This window comes from Mustela putorius, unplaced genomic scaffold (genome assembly GCF_011764305.1).
Source record: "Mustela putorius furo isolate JIRA1106 unplaced genomic scaffold, ASM1176430v1.1 tig00000430_pilon_pilon_pilon, whole genome shotgun sequence".
In the NCBI taxonomy this organism is placed as follows: domain Eukaryota; kingdom Metazoa; phylum Chordata; class Mammalia; order Carnivora; family Mustelidae; genus Mustela; species Mustela putorius.
The window spans coordinates 3,107,823-3,126,085 of NW_025421377.1; the positions used below are offsets into that span (position 1 = coordinate 3,107,823).

Consider the following 18,263-nt stretch of genomic DNA (forward strand, 5'->3'; position numbering starts at 1 on the left):
ATTTACAACAGCAATAGGAAACTAATATAATCTGCATAATGCTTAGCATAGTGTCCATCATATAAGATGATGGACAGTATTAGCTATTATCAATCTGTCCTTAATATCTAGGTAAGAGTAGCTTAAATCCACAATCCATTATTTGTGGGAGTCCAGTGCCTTTCCAGGATTGCTAAGGTTTCCCAAAGGGCTTACATGATTTTACCATCTATGACTTAGAATCTTGGCTTTCACTGAATTGGTTTGATTTATAGAGTACTGTTCCATGAATGCTGTCAAGATACAGAATCCAGCCCTTTCCAAGAATAAAAATAAAACATTTACAGAAGGCTTTACCCTGCATGTGTGTATGTGTGTGTCTTGGTATTAACTTAGGTGTAGAGAAAATTGATTATCATAGAAATACAAAATCTTTAATTAAATATTAAATATAACTTTTTAAAAATTTTGCTACTTCATCATTTTCTTTCCCCAAACTTAAATTACTCTTAAATCTCACATAGTAGTTTATCTCCTTTCATTTTTTTTTTTAGATTTTATTTACTTATTTTACAGAGAGAGAGCTAGAGAGGAAACACAAGCAGGGGGATTGGGATAGGGAGAAGCAGGCTTCCCGCTGGTAGCATGATACAGGGCTCGATCTCAGGAACTTGGGATCATGACCTTAACCAAAGGCAGATGCTTAACAACTGAGCCCCTCTCCTTTCATTTCCTTATCTTTCATGTCTCACAGCCTCAGACTCTCACCTTCAAATACCAAGGTATTTTCATAAACATAGTAGCCTACCTAAAATAAAACTTGGTGCCAAATATGAAAATAATACATTTTCTTTTCACCATTCAGTAAGTGTTAGCTAAGGAAGAAGATCTGTGTACTCACTGGTTAGGACTCAGGCTAACCCACCCATCTTCCCTCATCAGTTTCTCTGGGTGTTATGCCTGACATGTATTAAGGATGCAGCTCAGAGACCAAAAAGGCCATTTTTCAAACCACCGTTCCTAAGTGATACTGATATCTACCTTATCACTGCTACTTACCATCAATCTCACCAATTGTAGAGGGTGTAATTTTGATTCAGCACTTTGAGGTTCTTTTTCCTCTCTCCTTCCTCATATTTTTTCATATAGATAGTATAAATAGTATAATTTTGCTCTACAGGGAGCTTGCCACTATAGAGTTGAAGATTATAGGAAATTCTCAGTAACATGGCCTAATTTGTTCATTAATTTGAGTTTACATTTTTACTTGCAGAAGTGCCCTCTCCATATGTATATTTATGTACTCATGGGTGTGGGGAAGACTGGGTTTTAATCTATTTGTAGGCCAAGACTTCCTGGATTATATTTTTTCAGCAATGAGAGTCATACTACCCTTAGACATCAAATATACATGATTTGCAATTACAGTGACCTTAAGGTCAGTGGTCATGCAACATACACCTTAATAAATGAATACTACAGCAACATAATTCCCATTCAGTCCAAAGTCTCATGGGACCATAGTTTCTAACTAATGACCTAACCTTCAAAATGTCAATAAATTGGATTATAATGTAAGCCATTTGAAAGGCCTTTGAAAGAAGACAGATGAATGTTATGCTTTCATGAATCTGTGTCTCTGGGAAGTCTGTGTTCAGGAAAACAGTCAGTTAAGCTCTTACCTTTAGCTGGTTCTACTCTATTGTACTTTCACTTGCTATCAACCAATAATAATGTTTTCACACAGTCAGAATGAATGACTTGGGTTTGAAAGTTAAAAACAAAATTCAAAAATCACTTCAGTCTCATCGCTTCTCGGCCTTTTGGCTAAGATCAAGTGTAAAAATCACTTCAGTCTTGAAGCTCTCAACCCATTCAGTTTTGTGATTTTGGGCACGTTAGATTTCGTAGAAGATTTAGGATTTCAGGCTGCTTCAGCCACACTGTGAGTACACTCCCATATGGATGTTTTAATCAATTGTGGAGGTGACTAACCACTATTGAGCAACCACATTTGGCAAAGTGAACAAATGGAAACATCAGAGCAGTCATTCTTAGAGGTATTCATTGTTGCTTCTCACCCAGAAGACAGAAGAGCTGCTACCCAGAGACATCTCTCTTTCTACTGATGATCCTAGAAATTCTTGCTCAGTAATTTTTTTCTCACAAAGAGCTCAGGACACTCTATTCACTTAGCCATAAGTATTTCAAAATCTAGAAATGTCAAACCCTTAAATTAGCAGAAACCAATACTCAGTTGCATGCATTTCTACAGCCCATAACGTAAACTTATGAATTCCTATGTGTGTAGGGGTCCCTGGCTGAGCTTCAATGATTTCTTCTTTCCTGAGATAAGAGATTCTTTGTGAGTCCCTGGTGACAACATTTGTATAAGCGCAACTTTCTTTCCAGCTCTTACTAAACAATTTTGGAAGAGTTGACACCTAATCCAAGTTGAACCAATGAAATCTTCTGGAGAATTTGAAATTTGGAACAGATAGGTCCTAAGAAAGAAGTTATTTCACTAAAGTCAAGTTCTTAAGAGAAAGTCAGACACTTTTCACAGCTCAAGTTCCTAGAACTGTCATGATTCTTTCTCTTTTTGAGTTGTGATTACTTAACTTTCCTTGGTTTCAAAATGAAATTTGAAAGAAGTTGCTGTGGCTGATATCAAAGAGGTTACTGCCTATGTTCTCCTCTAGGATTCTGATGGATTCCTGTCTCACGTTGAGGTCTTTTATCTGTTTTGAGTTTATCTTTGTGTACAGTGTAAGAGAATGGTCAAGTTTCATTCTTCTACATATAGCTGCCCAGTTTTCCCAGCACCATTTATTAAAGAGACTGTCTTTTTTTCCACTGTATATTTTTTCCTGCTTTATCGAAAATTATTTGACCATAGAGTTGAGGGTCCATATCTGGGCTCTCTACTCTGTTCCACTGGTCTATGTGTCTGTTTTTATGCCAGTACCATGCGTCTTGGTGAGCACAGCTTTGTAGTAAAGCTTGAAATCATGTAACGTGATGCCCCCAGTTCTTTTTCAACATTTCCTTAGCAATTCAGTGTCTCTTCTGATTCCATACAAATTTTAGGATTATTTGTTCCAGCTCTTTGAAAAATACCAGCGGAATTTTGATCGGAATGGCATTAAAAGTATAGATTGCTCTAGGCAGTATAGACATTTTAACAATGCTTATTCTTCCAATCCAAGAGCATGGAATGGTCTTCCATCTTTTTGTGTCTTCTTCGATTTATTTCATGCGTGTTCTGTAGTTCCTCAAGTAAAGAACTTGAGGCAGAAGGAAACTGGTCCAAGTGATACTAGTTGAAAAATCATCAGATTGTGAGCCAGCCTCTGGTGTGATGAAAACTATACAACAAGATGATTATCAATTAGATATTAAATCTATTGATTGCCAAATGGATTGATCATAACAAACAGCAACAGTAAATTCAGTTATGCTTTACAAAAGGTTTTTTTTTTTAATCACTCACAACTCTAGTACACATACCCATGAAACATTTGTTGTTCATTTATATACAATGCTTTTTTGGTTTTTCAAATTGCTTTGTAAAAATTCCAGAGCTTCACAATTTGTGAATCAGTGGTTCAACAAAAGATTTCAATGCATGTCCTTATTCTGATATGATGTGGTTCACGCACTTGAGGACACATGTCTGGAAATGAAGTCAATTAAATGTGATAGACTGACCAACAGGACTCAAATGATGCTCTCAAGTATTCCTAAAGAACTTCCATAGTTCCATAAATATTTGATTTTAATTTGATTTTTAAATATTATAATTTTAAACTATAATAAGAAGCATGCACACTGTAATGCGTCCTATGCTACATTTTAATGCATTCAAGACCCATCATAGTATTAACTTTTGCTACCAGATTAACTTATGCAGAGCATAAAGCAACAAGTAAAGCTTCCCTTTAATCCATAATTAAACACCTACTAGAGTCCAACCATCTACAGATGTATCTGAACCTTCACAAAGGAGTGATTGAGTATAGAGGAGGTTCCTTTATCACCTGGGGGGTCCCCCCTACTAATTCAAAGAAGCCCGTGGCCAGTCAAGTAAAATTTTAGAAGCAAATGTTTCCTTCTTTATGAGAATAGTTTGATACTATACGAATAAAACTCAACACAAAAGTAACTGGTGCTGGGAGAGATTTAAGACCATAATTCTCATTGTACTCCCTGCCTTCAAATTTCTGTGCCCATTAAAATAGAGGTCAACATTTGAATTTATAAGATAATTTTATATTTACAAAACATGGTTTCATTTCATTTGTATTTTATATATTGAGGTTCTCTGGAAGATTTCCTTTTATTAAAATTGTCCTCAGAGGAAAAATATTTGAAAACCACCATGGTAGCAGGGTTACTCAACCTTGGCACCACTGACACTTTGGAATAGGTAATTCATTATTGTTGGGTGCTATCCTGGGCACTGTGTTTTAGCAGCAACTCTGACCTCTACCCACTGGATGCCAGTAGCAAGCCTCTGTCCCCAGTCTCATGGTCAAATATATGTCTCCAGATATTGTCAAATGTCCCTGTAGGGGAAAAATAATCCCTGGTTGAGAATTACTGGCTATGTCATGGGATCATAGGGCTGGCCACACTATTAATTTCTAGGGAATGATCATATCCTCCTGAATTTTTAATTCATAAGCAGCTATTAAACAAAGAATATAGTAGATATAGTAGATGGGTGATTTTTAAAGCATTTTAAATATTCATTGTGTCATCTTATTGAGGGTGTTTGAGATATTATGCAGGCCATACAAATAATGTTGTGGAATTGTATTTTATGGCAACAAAAGATATTCATGATATATTATTAAGTGAAAAAATTAATTCATGTGATAATGGGAGTGGGGAGGAATAAGGCATCTAGTAAAATACTTTTATGGGTTAAATTCTGGAATACAACTTCATATTTTTTATAAAGTACTTTGAAGAAATTTTTAATTGAGTTTTAGAATTCCTTCTGCTCTTATATAATCCTCCAATAAATCTGATTAAATTGAACAAAGTCCTGTCTAAGACAGACTTCAAAGGAAACATGCAAATGTTTACCTTGGTCAACTTTCATTTTTTAAAAAAGATTTATTCATTTATTTGAGAGAGAGTACAAGTTGGGGGAAGGTACGAAGGAGAGGGAGAAACAGAACCTACATCAGGCCTCCCACTGAGTATGGAGCCCCACACGGGGTGATCAGGTGATCTCAGGATCCTGAGTTCATGACATGAGCCGAAATCAAGAGTCAGCTGCTCAATGGACTGAGCCATCCAGGCACCTCTAAACTTTCTTTCTTTTGGTAAGGAAAGCCAAAGAGAAATTGGAAACAGCTAGTGTATTTCTCAATAATGTTTTTAAGAAGGTATCACTTAGGTTAGCACAAATGACCAAAATAATAACTTGTCTTAGCAGCCACAAAAAATCATAGGTTTGAGAAATACTTTGTTTAATAATACACTGTTGATGGGGGAGTATAAATTGGCATAACCTCTGTGAAGGGTAATGTAGCATAATTTTAAGTGTACATACCATTTTTTCTAAAAATTCCCTTCCTAGAAACAGCCAACAGATATAATCAGAGATAGTAGAATATATCAATATATTCAGAGCATCTTCATCTGTAAAAGTAAAAAAATAGGAAATGATGTAAATGCCCACTGAAGTGTGATTGGAAAAATAAATTATTATCATTATTATTATTATTATTCCATACAGCTGAACCTGCTGTAGTAAATTTTTTAAAGACAGCTTATTATTTGCTGACATAGAACCAAATCCAAGCAAGGTTCAGAACAGGGAACATGGTAGTTTGCTATCTAAGACGTTTCCCCTTAAGAAGACATATGTGTCTTCTTTTGCACACAGAGTATTTATGGAAAATGTCCAATGTTGTAGTTCTTGGAGATTAAGGTAGAAAGGAAACACAACTAAATTTGAATCTCTTGAGTTCTTTAAATTATGATTACACATTACTTTTGGAGAAGGATCATGTAATTTTTTTTTTAAAAAGTACTTTGTCAATTCCAAAGTGATACTAAATATTTACAAGCATGGACTAACCACAGGAATTTAAGTTACTCTCAGACTCCACATTCTAAGAAACTTGTTCATCCTCTGGATGAACAGAACTGCACTCTGGAGATTGAAAGTTGTGAGTTCCTTGGACAGGGGAATGAGAAAGAGGGATGCTTGCTTGACCCAATTAAGTTCAACTTTGCACTGAATAATTGGTACTGGGATACTTTTAGCTACACTCCCCTGCCAACTTTTCAAGAGATTCACAGTGTAATGACGTCTTCTCTCACATTGGTGGCTCAAGGGTCATTTCAATGCAGTTGTATTTTTGAACCATTAAGAGAAAGTCTACTTATTTTAGCTGGACAATTTATGAACTCATGCTTTTCTCCTTAGAGTAGAGTTTCCCCCAAGGACTTCTAATATCCAAGCTGCATTAATAAGAGAGGAAAAACATTTTAATATGAAAAGACCTTGAGAGATTGTTTTTGGTTCTATAGTCTGTGCACCCTAGTAGGATATCTAGAGTCAAGGTCCTGGGATTTGCATAAACAAATAAGCTGAGTGGAGAACAGAAGCTGGTAAATACGGTATGAACACCAATCCTCGGGTAGTGCTTCCTTACTGGTTATATGTTACCTGCTGAGTATAGGTAGATGAGGTTCTCAGAGTTCTCAATTTGTCAGATTTTTTTAAGAATCTGACAAATCTCTCTAAAAGTGGGGAATGTGAGGCCCCAAATGTCATGGAGGGTGGATTTTACTATTCGTGTCATTTTTGTTGTTTTATTACTATGTTATAGCAGGAGAGGGAGACAGGTTTTGATGCATAGTGTTGATCTCCTCCTACTCATAAGGCCAGACTTGCTGTAGATATTGTCACAGATATTGCTAGATGCTAGTAAGTATAAGAAGGGCCATAGAATAATAACAGCTGTAACATGACCATCATTTGTGGAGCACTGACTAAGTAAGGCTAGCAGCTTTGAACACATTATCTCTTTTACTCCTCACAGCCATCCTTTGCAGTAGGTGTTTTGATTGATGAGGGGGCCTAGGCCTATGGAGATCAATAAGCTAGAACCAGCTCACACCTAGTGGGCAGCAAAAAAGACTTGAACTTAATCTGCTCACCTTCACAAAGTTTCATCACAAGATTTTGATGTCAGCTGGTGCACATGATTTGGAGCTGGGAAGCCTGGCAATGAAAGTCATCATCCTTATGAAGCTATCTTTTCTCTCTTTTATCCTGACAGGATCACAACCACAGCTGCATGTATGATGGACCTACGAAGATATCCTCTGGATGAACAGAACTGCACTCTGGAGATTGAAAGTTGTGAGTTCCTTGGACAGGGGAATGAGAAAGAGGGATGCTTGCTTGACCCAATTAAGTTCAACTTTGCACTGAATAATTGGTACTGGGATACTTTTAGCTACACTCCCCTGCCAACTTTTCAAGAGATTCACAGTGTAATGACGTCTTCTCTCACATTGGTGGCTCAAGGGTCATTTCAATGCAGTTGTATTTTTGAACCATTAAGAGAAAGTCTACTTATTTTAGCTGGACAATTTATGAACTCATGCTTTTCTCCTTAGAGTAGAGTTTCCCCCAAGGACTTCTAATATCCAAGCTGCATTAATAAGAGAGGAAAAACATTTTAATATGAAAAGACCTTGAGAGATTGTTTTTGGTTCTATAGTCTGTGCACCTGAATGACTGTAAATTGTTATCTTTTACAAAAACACTATGTTAGAGTCTTGGACACATTTGTCTTTCTTCACAGGAAGAACAGGATGATAAATGGCATTCATGAGGCTTGTGCTTTGGGCCAAAGAGTTGATGTTTTTTGAGTCTAGTGACTGATTTTTGTTTGTCTTCTTGGGTTGCTTTTCACTGACTGCTTTCTTAACAATTAGTATATTTTAGTCACTAATATTTATTCTTATTGACTTTCACTGTTTCTCAGCTCAACATACAAGCAGTTGAGCCCATATATTGTGATTATCAGGCCTAGGCAATTTCCTGGTTTTGGGGGTCACAGAAGGGTGACAGTAGGTAATTCAGAGCATTATAACATGGCTTAATGTAATGTGAGAAATAGATATTTATTTAGTAATCCAAAATAGTTCTAGACCTAAACAGCAAAATGGCAAAGGAAAATTCTAGGTGACCCTATAGTATTATTAAAGAATAAATAATAAATATATTCACCAGTGTCTGATTATTAAACAATTACATTAATTTTCTAGTTTTATTATATATAGGCTTAGAAATAAAAGATGTTTATGTAGAAAGAGCTGTATATTTAGACATGCACATTGATCTACTCCCACTAAACCTGGAGTGAACAAGATCATTCATGAGCTATTTTTTAACTAATATTCTCATTTTAAAATACATGGTATAAGTAAGTTGGTTGAAAGTTGCTAATATAAGAAAGTATTGCTGGTGACTTGGTTTAAATGCTGATGACAACCAAATTCCAACCACGGTAATGGAATACAAACCCAGCTATTTATTAATGGCTAGTGACGTATAATAAATCTAGGCTGAACTTGAACTGTTAGAACTTATATAGAAAAAGAAGGATGAATTCATTACTCATTCATACAGGTTAGCTTTTACACTTGACCCCTCTTCCATTGGTTCTGCTAATTGTTACCTTTACTCTTGTGCTGATCAGCATTACGATTTGACTACCTCTTGAAATTCCAAGATTTTCTGGTTTACACCATTCATTTAAAGATGTAATCAAAATTTTTAAGAAGTAATCGATTTTAACTTGAATTGTTTCTGTATTGTAGATTGCAAGTCTTAAAATTAGCAGCATTTTCTCACAAAATATACATGTTATTTTATGAAGCCTATCAAGTTTTCCTGTTATCATAGTTTTATATTTTTTCTTTAAGCAGGGGATTTTCTTTGTTCAGATTTCAAAAGCATTTGACTTTTAGGTCCATTTATCATATCACATAATGACCAAAAAAAACCTGTAAATGAAGCAGAAATTAAACATAACTTTTGTGGGGCAGGGATGGGGGAAGCCCAAGAAACCTGATAGTCCAATGTTATCATAAAAACGATGTAAGGCAAAAGGGAAAGGGAATGACCTGACCTTATCGTAATCATTGAGAGAATTCAGTAAGATGCAATCAGTTGTCCAGATAGATCGATGTGGCATAGTAACTAGGACCCTAAAATCAGCTAATATGTAGGAATGCAGGCAGATGGTGACCGTCATCAAAGTAATCCAGTAGCAGTTCACAAAAATCTTGTCCCTAAAGCTATTTACCTAAAATAGAACAAAAACTCGGGCTGGAGAACTGGTGCAATATAGAGTCTATGATGGCAGGAACCTGGGAGAAGGGGTAAAAAAAAGGGAACTGTCTTCTACTTGCCAAACAAAAGCTAGGTATTAGTATAATACCTCTGTACCATAAGTATTCATAACAACATTTGAAAGAGTATGTATCTGAGCCTCAGAGAATTAAATAATTTGCCCAGGACCACAGAGCAAGGATATTGATAAAGTGGGGATTCAAACCCAGATGATATACTTTCCATCACAGAACCTTGCAATCAATAAGCGAGCATGGCAACAGAACACAAATGATTAGAAGTGTAACACAAATTGGAACCACTCTCTCAGCAAGGTTTAGGATGCTGAATCAACCAAAGACTGGTCTATATTTCCTAAAATTATCCCTGATAAAGCTTAGACTAGATCTCAGAAGCTGAAGCAGAATTTTGCCTTTAGATCAAAGGTCAGATGATTGCAATTGTGGAGAGAGGGTAGTCTGTGGATGCAGGAAACCAAGTAGTCCTTGATTCCGTTGATGTTAACCTAAAAAAAAAAATTCAAAGGCCTCAAAGGACAGCATTGCTTAGCTTAATATTTTACTTAAAATGTATCCCTTTTTATTTAACCACTTTAAAGAGATTTTAAAGCTTAAGAGTAATAACTTCAAGTAAATAAGTAATATATGGCAATAATACGGAGTTTGAATGAGCTTTGCTTGGTTTTGCCTGTGTACATAATCGATATGTTGCTAAGCACCAATAAAACTGAATCTGTCAGTTATCTATTTTTTAACTCTTCTTGAAAAGAACTGTGTTGCGTTATTTGCTGGAATAACTCTCCATGAACTGACAGTTTATGAAGACTATAACTGAGCTTTAAAGTGATTACACACAAAAAAAATAAATAAATAAATAAAGTGATTACAAATGAGAAGCTCTAGTATTAGTTGGGAGATAAGAATGATAAAGCAGACGTCTGCCAATGTAAGATTGCAGCAATCACACTTTGTGACCAACAGAGTGGAAACTTTTCCTACCTTACAAAATTTACTGGCTTATGTTCTCTCCCATTACCATCCCAAGGATAGGGAAATGTTTTTCTTGGTTATGTCCTTCAAGACAAATTAAAGAGGTTTTGCTTTACTTTAATGTCATCTAGTCAAGTAAAATTGGAAAGGCCATAAAGGCTTGTAAAATTGAAAATTTACTTGAACTTGGAGCCCATTAATGGTTTCTTGGCCCTGGGATGCTATAAAATGAGTTAATGGCACATAGAAAACGCAATCAAGGAATTTAGTATTAAGAGGATTTAGAATTTGAAATCAATAAAGCTGTCATGTGAAAGCTTGATAGGCACAAGCTTCCTGGAGGTATAGAAAGGGCTTGCAGTAATAGTTGTGAAGGATACAAGTGCCTTTTCCCATTCCCTGCAATAATAAATGAGGAAAATCTCAGGAGATAGTGTTATCTCTCATTATAACCCAAAAACGTAGAAACCATTTCAGGCCTGAAATCTCCTCATGGTCTCATCTGTCTTCTAGACTTCCTTGTATCTTCACTATGCTGAGTTAGCCCCCTGTATTTCAAAGGAAGAGGTACTTCTATTCCCTGTATAGACTGACCTGAACCCTGTGTTCAGGATTCCAACTCTGCCTCCTCTAGGAATTAATATTCTCAAGTTCACACACACTACTACCCTTGCTCTTCCAGACCTTTAGCCTCACCCTGTCTGCTACCTCTCTTCACAGCCTGAAAACTAGCTGAAAACTCTTCTCATCATAAATGCCTCTGCCCTATGCCCCCATCTCTTCTTAAGCTTTTTCTAACCTCTCCGCTTTCTTTATCTTCAAACTGCTTTAAAGATTGGTCTATGTCTTGTCTGCTGTCTAACTTCTTCTTAACCCACTGTACCCTGGAACCTGCCTACCCATCTCCCACCTCCACTGAGAGTGTTCCAGTAGGGTCACAAAGGGCCTCTCTTTATGTACCGTCTTTATTCTAATAATCTCCAAATGTATAACTCTAGCTCCAATATCTTTTAAGCCCCAAACTGATACATAGCACTCTTTTTAGCATATCTATCTTGATATTTCAAAGACATTTTAAATTTAATTTGCTCAAAACTTAATTTTCAATTTTCCTCTCCCAAATGAGTTTCCTTTCTAGTCTCTTAATCGCACTATCCAACCAGCATCCTGGGATTAGTGTCTAACATTTCCCTCACACTCCTCCCATCCAATCTGTTGTCAAGTACTATCCATTCTACTTGCAAGATATGTATCAAACCCTTCCGCCACTCTTCGGCCTTACTGCCACCGAACCACCATTACTTCTTACCTGAATCATTGCGGCCATCTTTTTATTGGTCTTCTTGCTTTCACTCCTGACTCTCTCCAAACGTTCTTTACCCAGCAGCTGGAATGATCTTTGCAAGATGTAAATTGAATCATATTACTTCTATGCTTTAAAAATCTTCAAAGATTTCCCATTGCACCAAGAAAACTCTGCATACTTCTTAAAATAACATTTAAGCTTCTGTGTGCCCTGCCCTCCTTTGATACCCTCACTCTCATCTATAGCCATCTTTCCCTTACTTACTACACTAAACTCCCAACACCACAGATTTTTTGTTCCTTGCAGACCAAGCTTTCTTCTGTCTCATTCTTTTTACCATTTCGTTGCTTCTGGCTGAAATGCTTTTCGCCATTATGGTGATTTCCTCTTATCCAAATAGTTTCCACCTATGATAGGACCTCCTATAAGAGGCTTTCCTGAGAATCCAAACTAAAGTAGGAACCCATATTCTCCTTAAAAATTCTGTTAGTCTCCCAAATAGCACTTAGTAGTGTTTGTTTCTGTGTTTATTGTTTTTTTTTTTTCCCTTTCTGTGGATTATAAACTCCATGAAGGGAAGAAGTTTTATTCACCACACAATAATGAAAACCTAGTCTCATACCTGACAATAAGTACCTGTGGGTTTTGTTTGCTAAATTTTTTGGCTCCAAACTTTTCCAGTCTTCTGCATTTTAGAAGATAAGTCTAATTCTAATTTCTTCAGATAAAATTTAAGGCAGGGATTCTTTTTTATGTGCAATGAAATATTCTTTCATTTGTACAGTTTTATGTTCATGCCTTAAGACTAACTCAAAAATTTAGGATTGTAAATGTGTCAACCAAGATCCAGTTAGGGGAAAAGAATATTTTAATTACTTGAAGAATTTTGACAGGCTGGTAAATATGATGAATTACTTTCAATGGTGAGGCGGGGGTGGAGGGGGCCTTCACTTGAATCATTAACTATCCAAATCCCTCCTACCTAAACCACAATCAGTTTATCAAAAAAAAATAATAATAATAACATTTAATTATACCTGGTCATTTTTATGCTTGTTTCTTTTTAAAAAATGGTTTGGAAATTTTTAACTTAGACTTTGTGTTAACATATTCGATTTTGTGAACCATCTACTTGATCTCTTAGTTTCAGAATATTGTCATTGTATTGATTTAAATGTCCAGATAGTAACACCATGTATGCAGAATGTCAAGCCATAGTCATGTTGGATTATTTCCAAAATAAAACTGTTTCCTCATCCAAACTATGGCAAGTGATAAGAAAAATGTGTCTACCTAATAAAGCAGCCCAACTTAGCTATGGAAAATACCCTGAGAAAATGTGATGTTTGCAGAAGTGAAATGCTAAACTTTATTTAATACCTTGAAATAAAATCAAAATAAGTATAGCATCCAGACATGTGATAGGAGCAGTTCTACGAAAGTCTGTGCTGGTAAAGCCACATGTGAAGAAGTGTGTCCAGTTCTTAATGCCATATTAAGATAATTTCCTTCAGAGGACAAGACCAAGATATCTGGAAGAAGATTTTAGGGAGGCATAACAGCTATTTCCAAATGTTTCAAATGCTATCATATAGAAGAGAAACCTTATGTTTGGTGTTACCCAGAGTATTAGTTGGGATATTCTAGAGAAATGTAATGAATGATACATAAATGATGATAGATAGATAGATTATAAACAGAGAAATTTATTATAAGAAGTTGGCTCACACAGTTATGAAAGCAGGTAAGTCCAAGATCTGTAGTATGAGTCAGCAAACTGAAGAGTTTGATGGTGTGGTTCTAGTTGGAAGGCCAGCAGGCTTGAGATCTAAGAAGAACCATGTTTCAATTTGAGCCTGAAAACAGGAAAAAAACTGATTGTCCCCAGTCAAAGATAGTGATGCAGAAGGAACTCTTTCCTACTCTGAAGATGGTCAATCTTTTTGTTTTATTAGGGCCTTCAACTGATTGGGTGAGGCCTGGTCACATTAAGGAGTACAGACTACTTACTCAGTTTGCTGATTAAAATGCTATTCTCATCTATAAACACCCCCACAGGAACATGCAGAATCATGTTTGACCAACCATCTGGGCATCCCAGTCAAGATGACAGAACTCACAACCAGAGTGCTTGATTTGAACCCACTTAATTCAATTCAACTAGCATTTCTTAAGTGGTGACCATATGTGGTTCTGTGTGCAAAGTAAATCCTGACAATACAGTAGCAACCAAGCACACAGGTGGGCAGAAGTTACAGGAGGGCATAGGTAGAATGTAAGAGAAATATTTGCAGTGAACAAAGGTGACCATTCATGAAATATGTCCTTGCTAAAGAAAGACATCCGATCCCACAGAGAATTTTCAATTAATTAGAAATGACCACCTACCAGTATTAATGTAAAAGAGATTCCTCTTTGAGAGGCCAGTTAATTATACAACCTTAAAGATGTCTTTAAGCCCTAAAATCTAGGACTCTGAAGGTTTATTTAATTTAGTTACATCACCAACAAATTACTTTATGTGCTTGCCTAAAATACTGGTTCTAAAGTGATTGTGATTTATAAAGGATATTAGAATATAGGAAAAATGTTATGAATACATGAACATACACTCACAAGAAAAATATGAAATATAGGATAATTACAAGCAAAGCCTTTGAATCATTCTTACTTTATTGCTGCTTGCCAAATCATTAATTCTGATCTGAAATAATTTAAAAATAGCATCTACAACATGCTGCACACTGTCTATTCACGGATGCTAAACACCAAAAATAACAGAAGTAAATTGAACTTCATGAATGATTCATGGCTTCCCTTGCTTTATGTCCCCATTGTCAAGGAAATTAGCAGCATTGGATATCTCTTTAGATAAATTTGATTTTGCCATATTCAGTAGACTACTTAATGAAAATGAATATTTCACATTTATGTTCATGGAAATGTTAATGAATTTTAGGGCCTGTAGCTTTTTTGATGAGCAGAGGGGTGGGTGTAGGGAAGAAGGGAATACTTTCTGAATTAATTTATTCCTTTTTCCAGGCTGCTTCTTTGAAACTGTGAAAAAGCACTCTTTGTGAAAAGTCTCTGATCCTTTAAAGTTATAAAATAAAAGCCAGTGGAGGAATGGAGTCCTTTCATGAAAATTAGCTTTACAATCAACTTGACTATAAAGTTAGCCTTTTGGCTGTTCACTTCAATCCTGTAGGCAATTTATTATCCATATATGGGTAAGTGGCCCTGTAGATTGATGACAAGATCTCTGATTTACCAATTCAGATTTCTAGAAAGTTCTTCTCTCTTTACTGCTCTGATGGATAACCATTCTACTACTAGCTTCCTCAGAGGAAGTCAAAATAAAGCTTATCATTTTGCCTAAATGTTTTAGGTATTAACCAAGTACTTATAGACACATTTTATAACGGAACATCAATCTTCTAGACCTAGACATCCTTGCTAAGTTGAGAGCTTTGGTTCACTTTAGATCCAAACTGAATAATAATGATAGCTAATATTTATTGATTATACATTATGGGCCATGCACTTCACAAGATTTCCTATTGAATATTCACCAAAACCCTATTGTTCTATACCACTTTATAGAGGAAAAAATCAAAGTGCCATGGTGGTAATTTGCCTCAAGTCACAAAATGATAATGATCCAAATGAGATTTGAACTTAAGCAATCTGACCTGAAAGTCTAAGATTTAGCCTTATATTACAGCGTCTTAAGAAAAGTCTTCTCTCAAGCTTCCCCACCATGTGTGAGTAGGGTGGTTTTGAGGTATGCTATATCTGAACACAAAGCAGAGCAGGTTTTAATTGGTCCTTCTCTATATGGAATCTGTCTCATTTAATCTTCTACATGGGCATTTATTTACTGACATTCTTGTCAACTAAACTAAATATTGATCTAATTTAAAGAACAACTATTATTTCACCAGATCATCTCTATAATTGCAACAGATGACCCAATGGTCAGAAATCCTTTCTCTTCTAAATGGCTACAGATACTAGTTCCCAAACCCTTTTCATATGGTATTTAGGCCTGACTGACTGTAGTGGGGCTGTAGTTTCATAGTCTGTTCTGTACTCAGCATATAGATGCATGAACATCTGCAGGCTTGGAAATGGACATATCTCGTGGGAGGTCTTGACTTGTTCCCTGAACCACATCCATATATGAACTGTAATAATATGTATAATTTATTTTTCATATAACTTGTTTTTTTCTTATTTTTAAGATCAAAGATTTTTAAGGGAAGCTTTCAAAATATTGATACCATGGGGTGTGTGGGTGGCTCAGTCAGTTAAGCATCTGACTCTTGATCTTGGCTCAGGTCTTGATCTTAGGGTTATGAGTTCAGGCCCCATGTTGGGCTCCACACTTGGCATGGAAACTACTTAGAAAAGCATTGTAAAATGTTGATACCATGACCCCAGCCTGGACAATACCATCAAAATTTGTGGAAGCTGGGCCCTTGCACAACCATTTTTTAGCTCCCTGGTGATTTCAATATGCAGTCGAGTTTGACAGGCACTGCATTAAGGCTATAATGCTTTGAATTTTTGCTCCTCTTTTTCTAATAGACCCAGTTCTCTAAATGGGAAACTAAATGGAAACAGAACTGAGAGAAGAAAGTACAGCAAAGAACAGAAAATAGCATGATTTTTCAAAGAAAGAAATCATTGAAATGATCAAAGGAGAAAATTTAAGCTATTCTTTTCTTTATCCCCTCTGGCAAAAGTCTCCTTTTATTTTTTGTTTCCTTTGAAAGTGCATGCCTTGAAATAAATAGGTAGACCAATGGACCCTGCATGTCACTGGAATTAAGTGCTTCAACCAGACCTTGAAAGCCATGTAGTAATAAGTTAAGTTGTTATAAGACACTTATCTATTCTAAAAACCCAATACATATACCATGCATTAATATGAATGCAATCGATGACACATTAATTGGTATGGTGATATTGTGGGGAATGGAGTTATCTACTTGGGAGAGAGTGGTGTGCACACCGGCTGCTTTAGTAACATTTGCTTTCATGTTTAACATGAAAAGAAAAGAAAAAAGGTCGTTAAAATTTATATTTGAATGAATGCACAGCATTAGGGCTTTCACAGGAATGGCTTATCAAACCAAAATCAAGTATACTTTGTTTCAACCACAAAAAAATAATACAGTGATTTCTGTATTCATCTTCATCTCCCTGCACCCTGACTGCAATCATCTGATTGTGGAAAAGAGCAGATTTGTCACAGAACTCCCACGAGGTGATCGCATTGATTTCAAATACTTGTATTCCCAGTACTTTAACTGATAGCCCTGCAATGCCAACAAAGAAAATCCCACTGACTAGAGCCCAAGGGTTTCTGTTCTTACCTTAGAAACTAGCAGAGTGGAGACCCTTTACCTGTATGATATGCTCCCTGCCCCGGCTTATCAAACCTTCACGTCCTCATAGGGATCTTGTTATAAAATGCATTCTGGGGGCGTTTGGGTGGCTCATGGGTCTGCCTTCAGCTCAGGTCATGATCTCAGAGTTCTGGGATCAAGCTCCACATCTGGCTCTCTGCTCAGCTCAGCAGGGAGCCTGCTTCCCTCTCTCTGCCTACCTCTCTACCTACTTGGGATCTCTGTCTGTCAAATAAATAAATAAAATCTTTTTTTTTTTAAATGGACTCTAGTTTAATGAGCTTGTGCTGAGACCTGAGAGTCTACATTCCTCCTGTGCTACCTGGGGACACCTATGCTGTTGGTCCATGGACCACAGTGAGTAGTAAGAATCGGAAGTAAAAAAGAAAAAAAAAAAAAAAAAAAAAAAAAAAAAAAAAACCCTGTCTCACCAGTCTGCCTCAATCTACATTCCCAGGCTGTTTGTTTCCTACTGAGATTTAAATAATTAGCTAAAAGCCCTGTCACACTGGCTGTTCAGCACATGATTCAAGTGAGTTTTGAGTTTTAAATTAACCAAAGCAGAAAAGTTATTTTCAGGTGACCTGAATAACTTCCAAACACTAAAGCCCAAACAGCGTGGACTTTGTAAAGTACCTGGGGTATGTAACATTTGTGGCCTACCTTTTCATGTGTGGAAGATTCCCAGATATAGTATGTCATTAGTACTCTTAAACCCACCTTAAAAATAATACATGGGCAGGGGCGCCTGGGTGGCTCAGTGAGTTAAGCCGCTACCTTTGACTCAGGTCATGATCCCAGGACCCTGGGATCAAGCCCTGCATCAGGTTCTCTGCTCAGTAGGGAGCCTGCTTCCCCCTCTCTCTCTGCCTGCCTCTCTGCCTGCTTGTGATCTCTGTCAAATAAGTAGATAAAATCTTTAAAAAAAAAAAAAAAAGATAAAATCTTCTTTAAAAAAATAGATTGGCAAATATGTTGTATACAGAAAAGATTTAATCTCAATAATGGAGAAAATAATGAAGAATAGTCTAATGATTTTTTTCTTGACTCTGTCCACTGACTAGACGATTTTAGTGGAAGGAGCAACATTTACACCTCAGCTACCTAGAGACCTGGGACTTAATGAGTCATTCTGAAGAGTCCAAGTCTGCCAAACTTTAATTTAATATTTTGATGTGAAT

The 18,263-nt window shown here is 36.4% G+C and overlaps 1 protein-coding gene across 1 annotated transcript in view; it reads left to right on the forward strand.

The window, feature by feature from the left end:
* GABRB1 (gamma-aminobutyric acid type A receptor subunit beta1) overlaps window positions 1-18,263 on the forward strand; it is a 408,404-nt gene that overhangs the window by 275,028 nt on the left and 115,113 nt on the right. Inside the window, exon 5 of the mRNA XM_004764920.3 lies at window positions 7,287-7,369. Coding sequence (XP_004764977.1) covers window positions 7,287-7,369 — 83 coding nt within the window. The remainder of the gene's footprint in view (window positions 1-7,286; window positions 7,370-18,263) is intronic.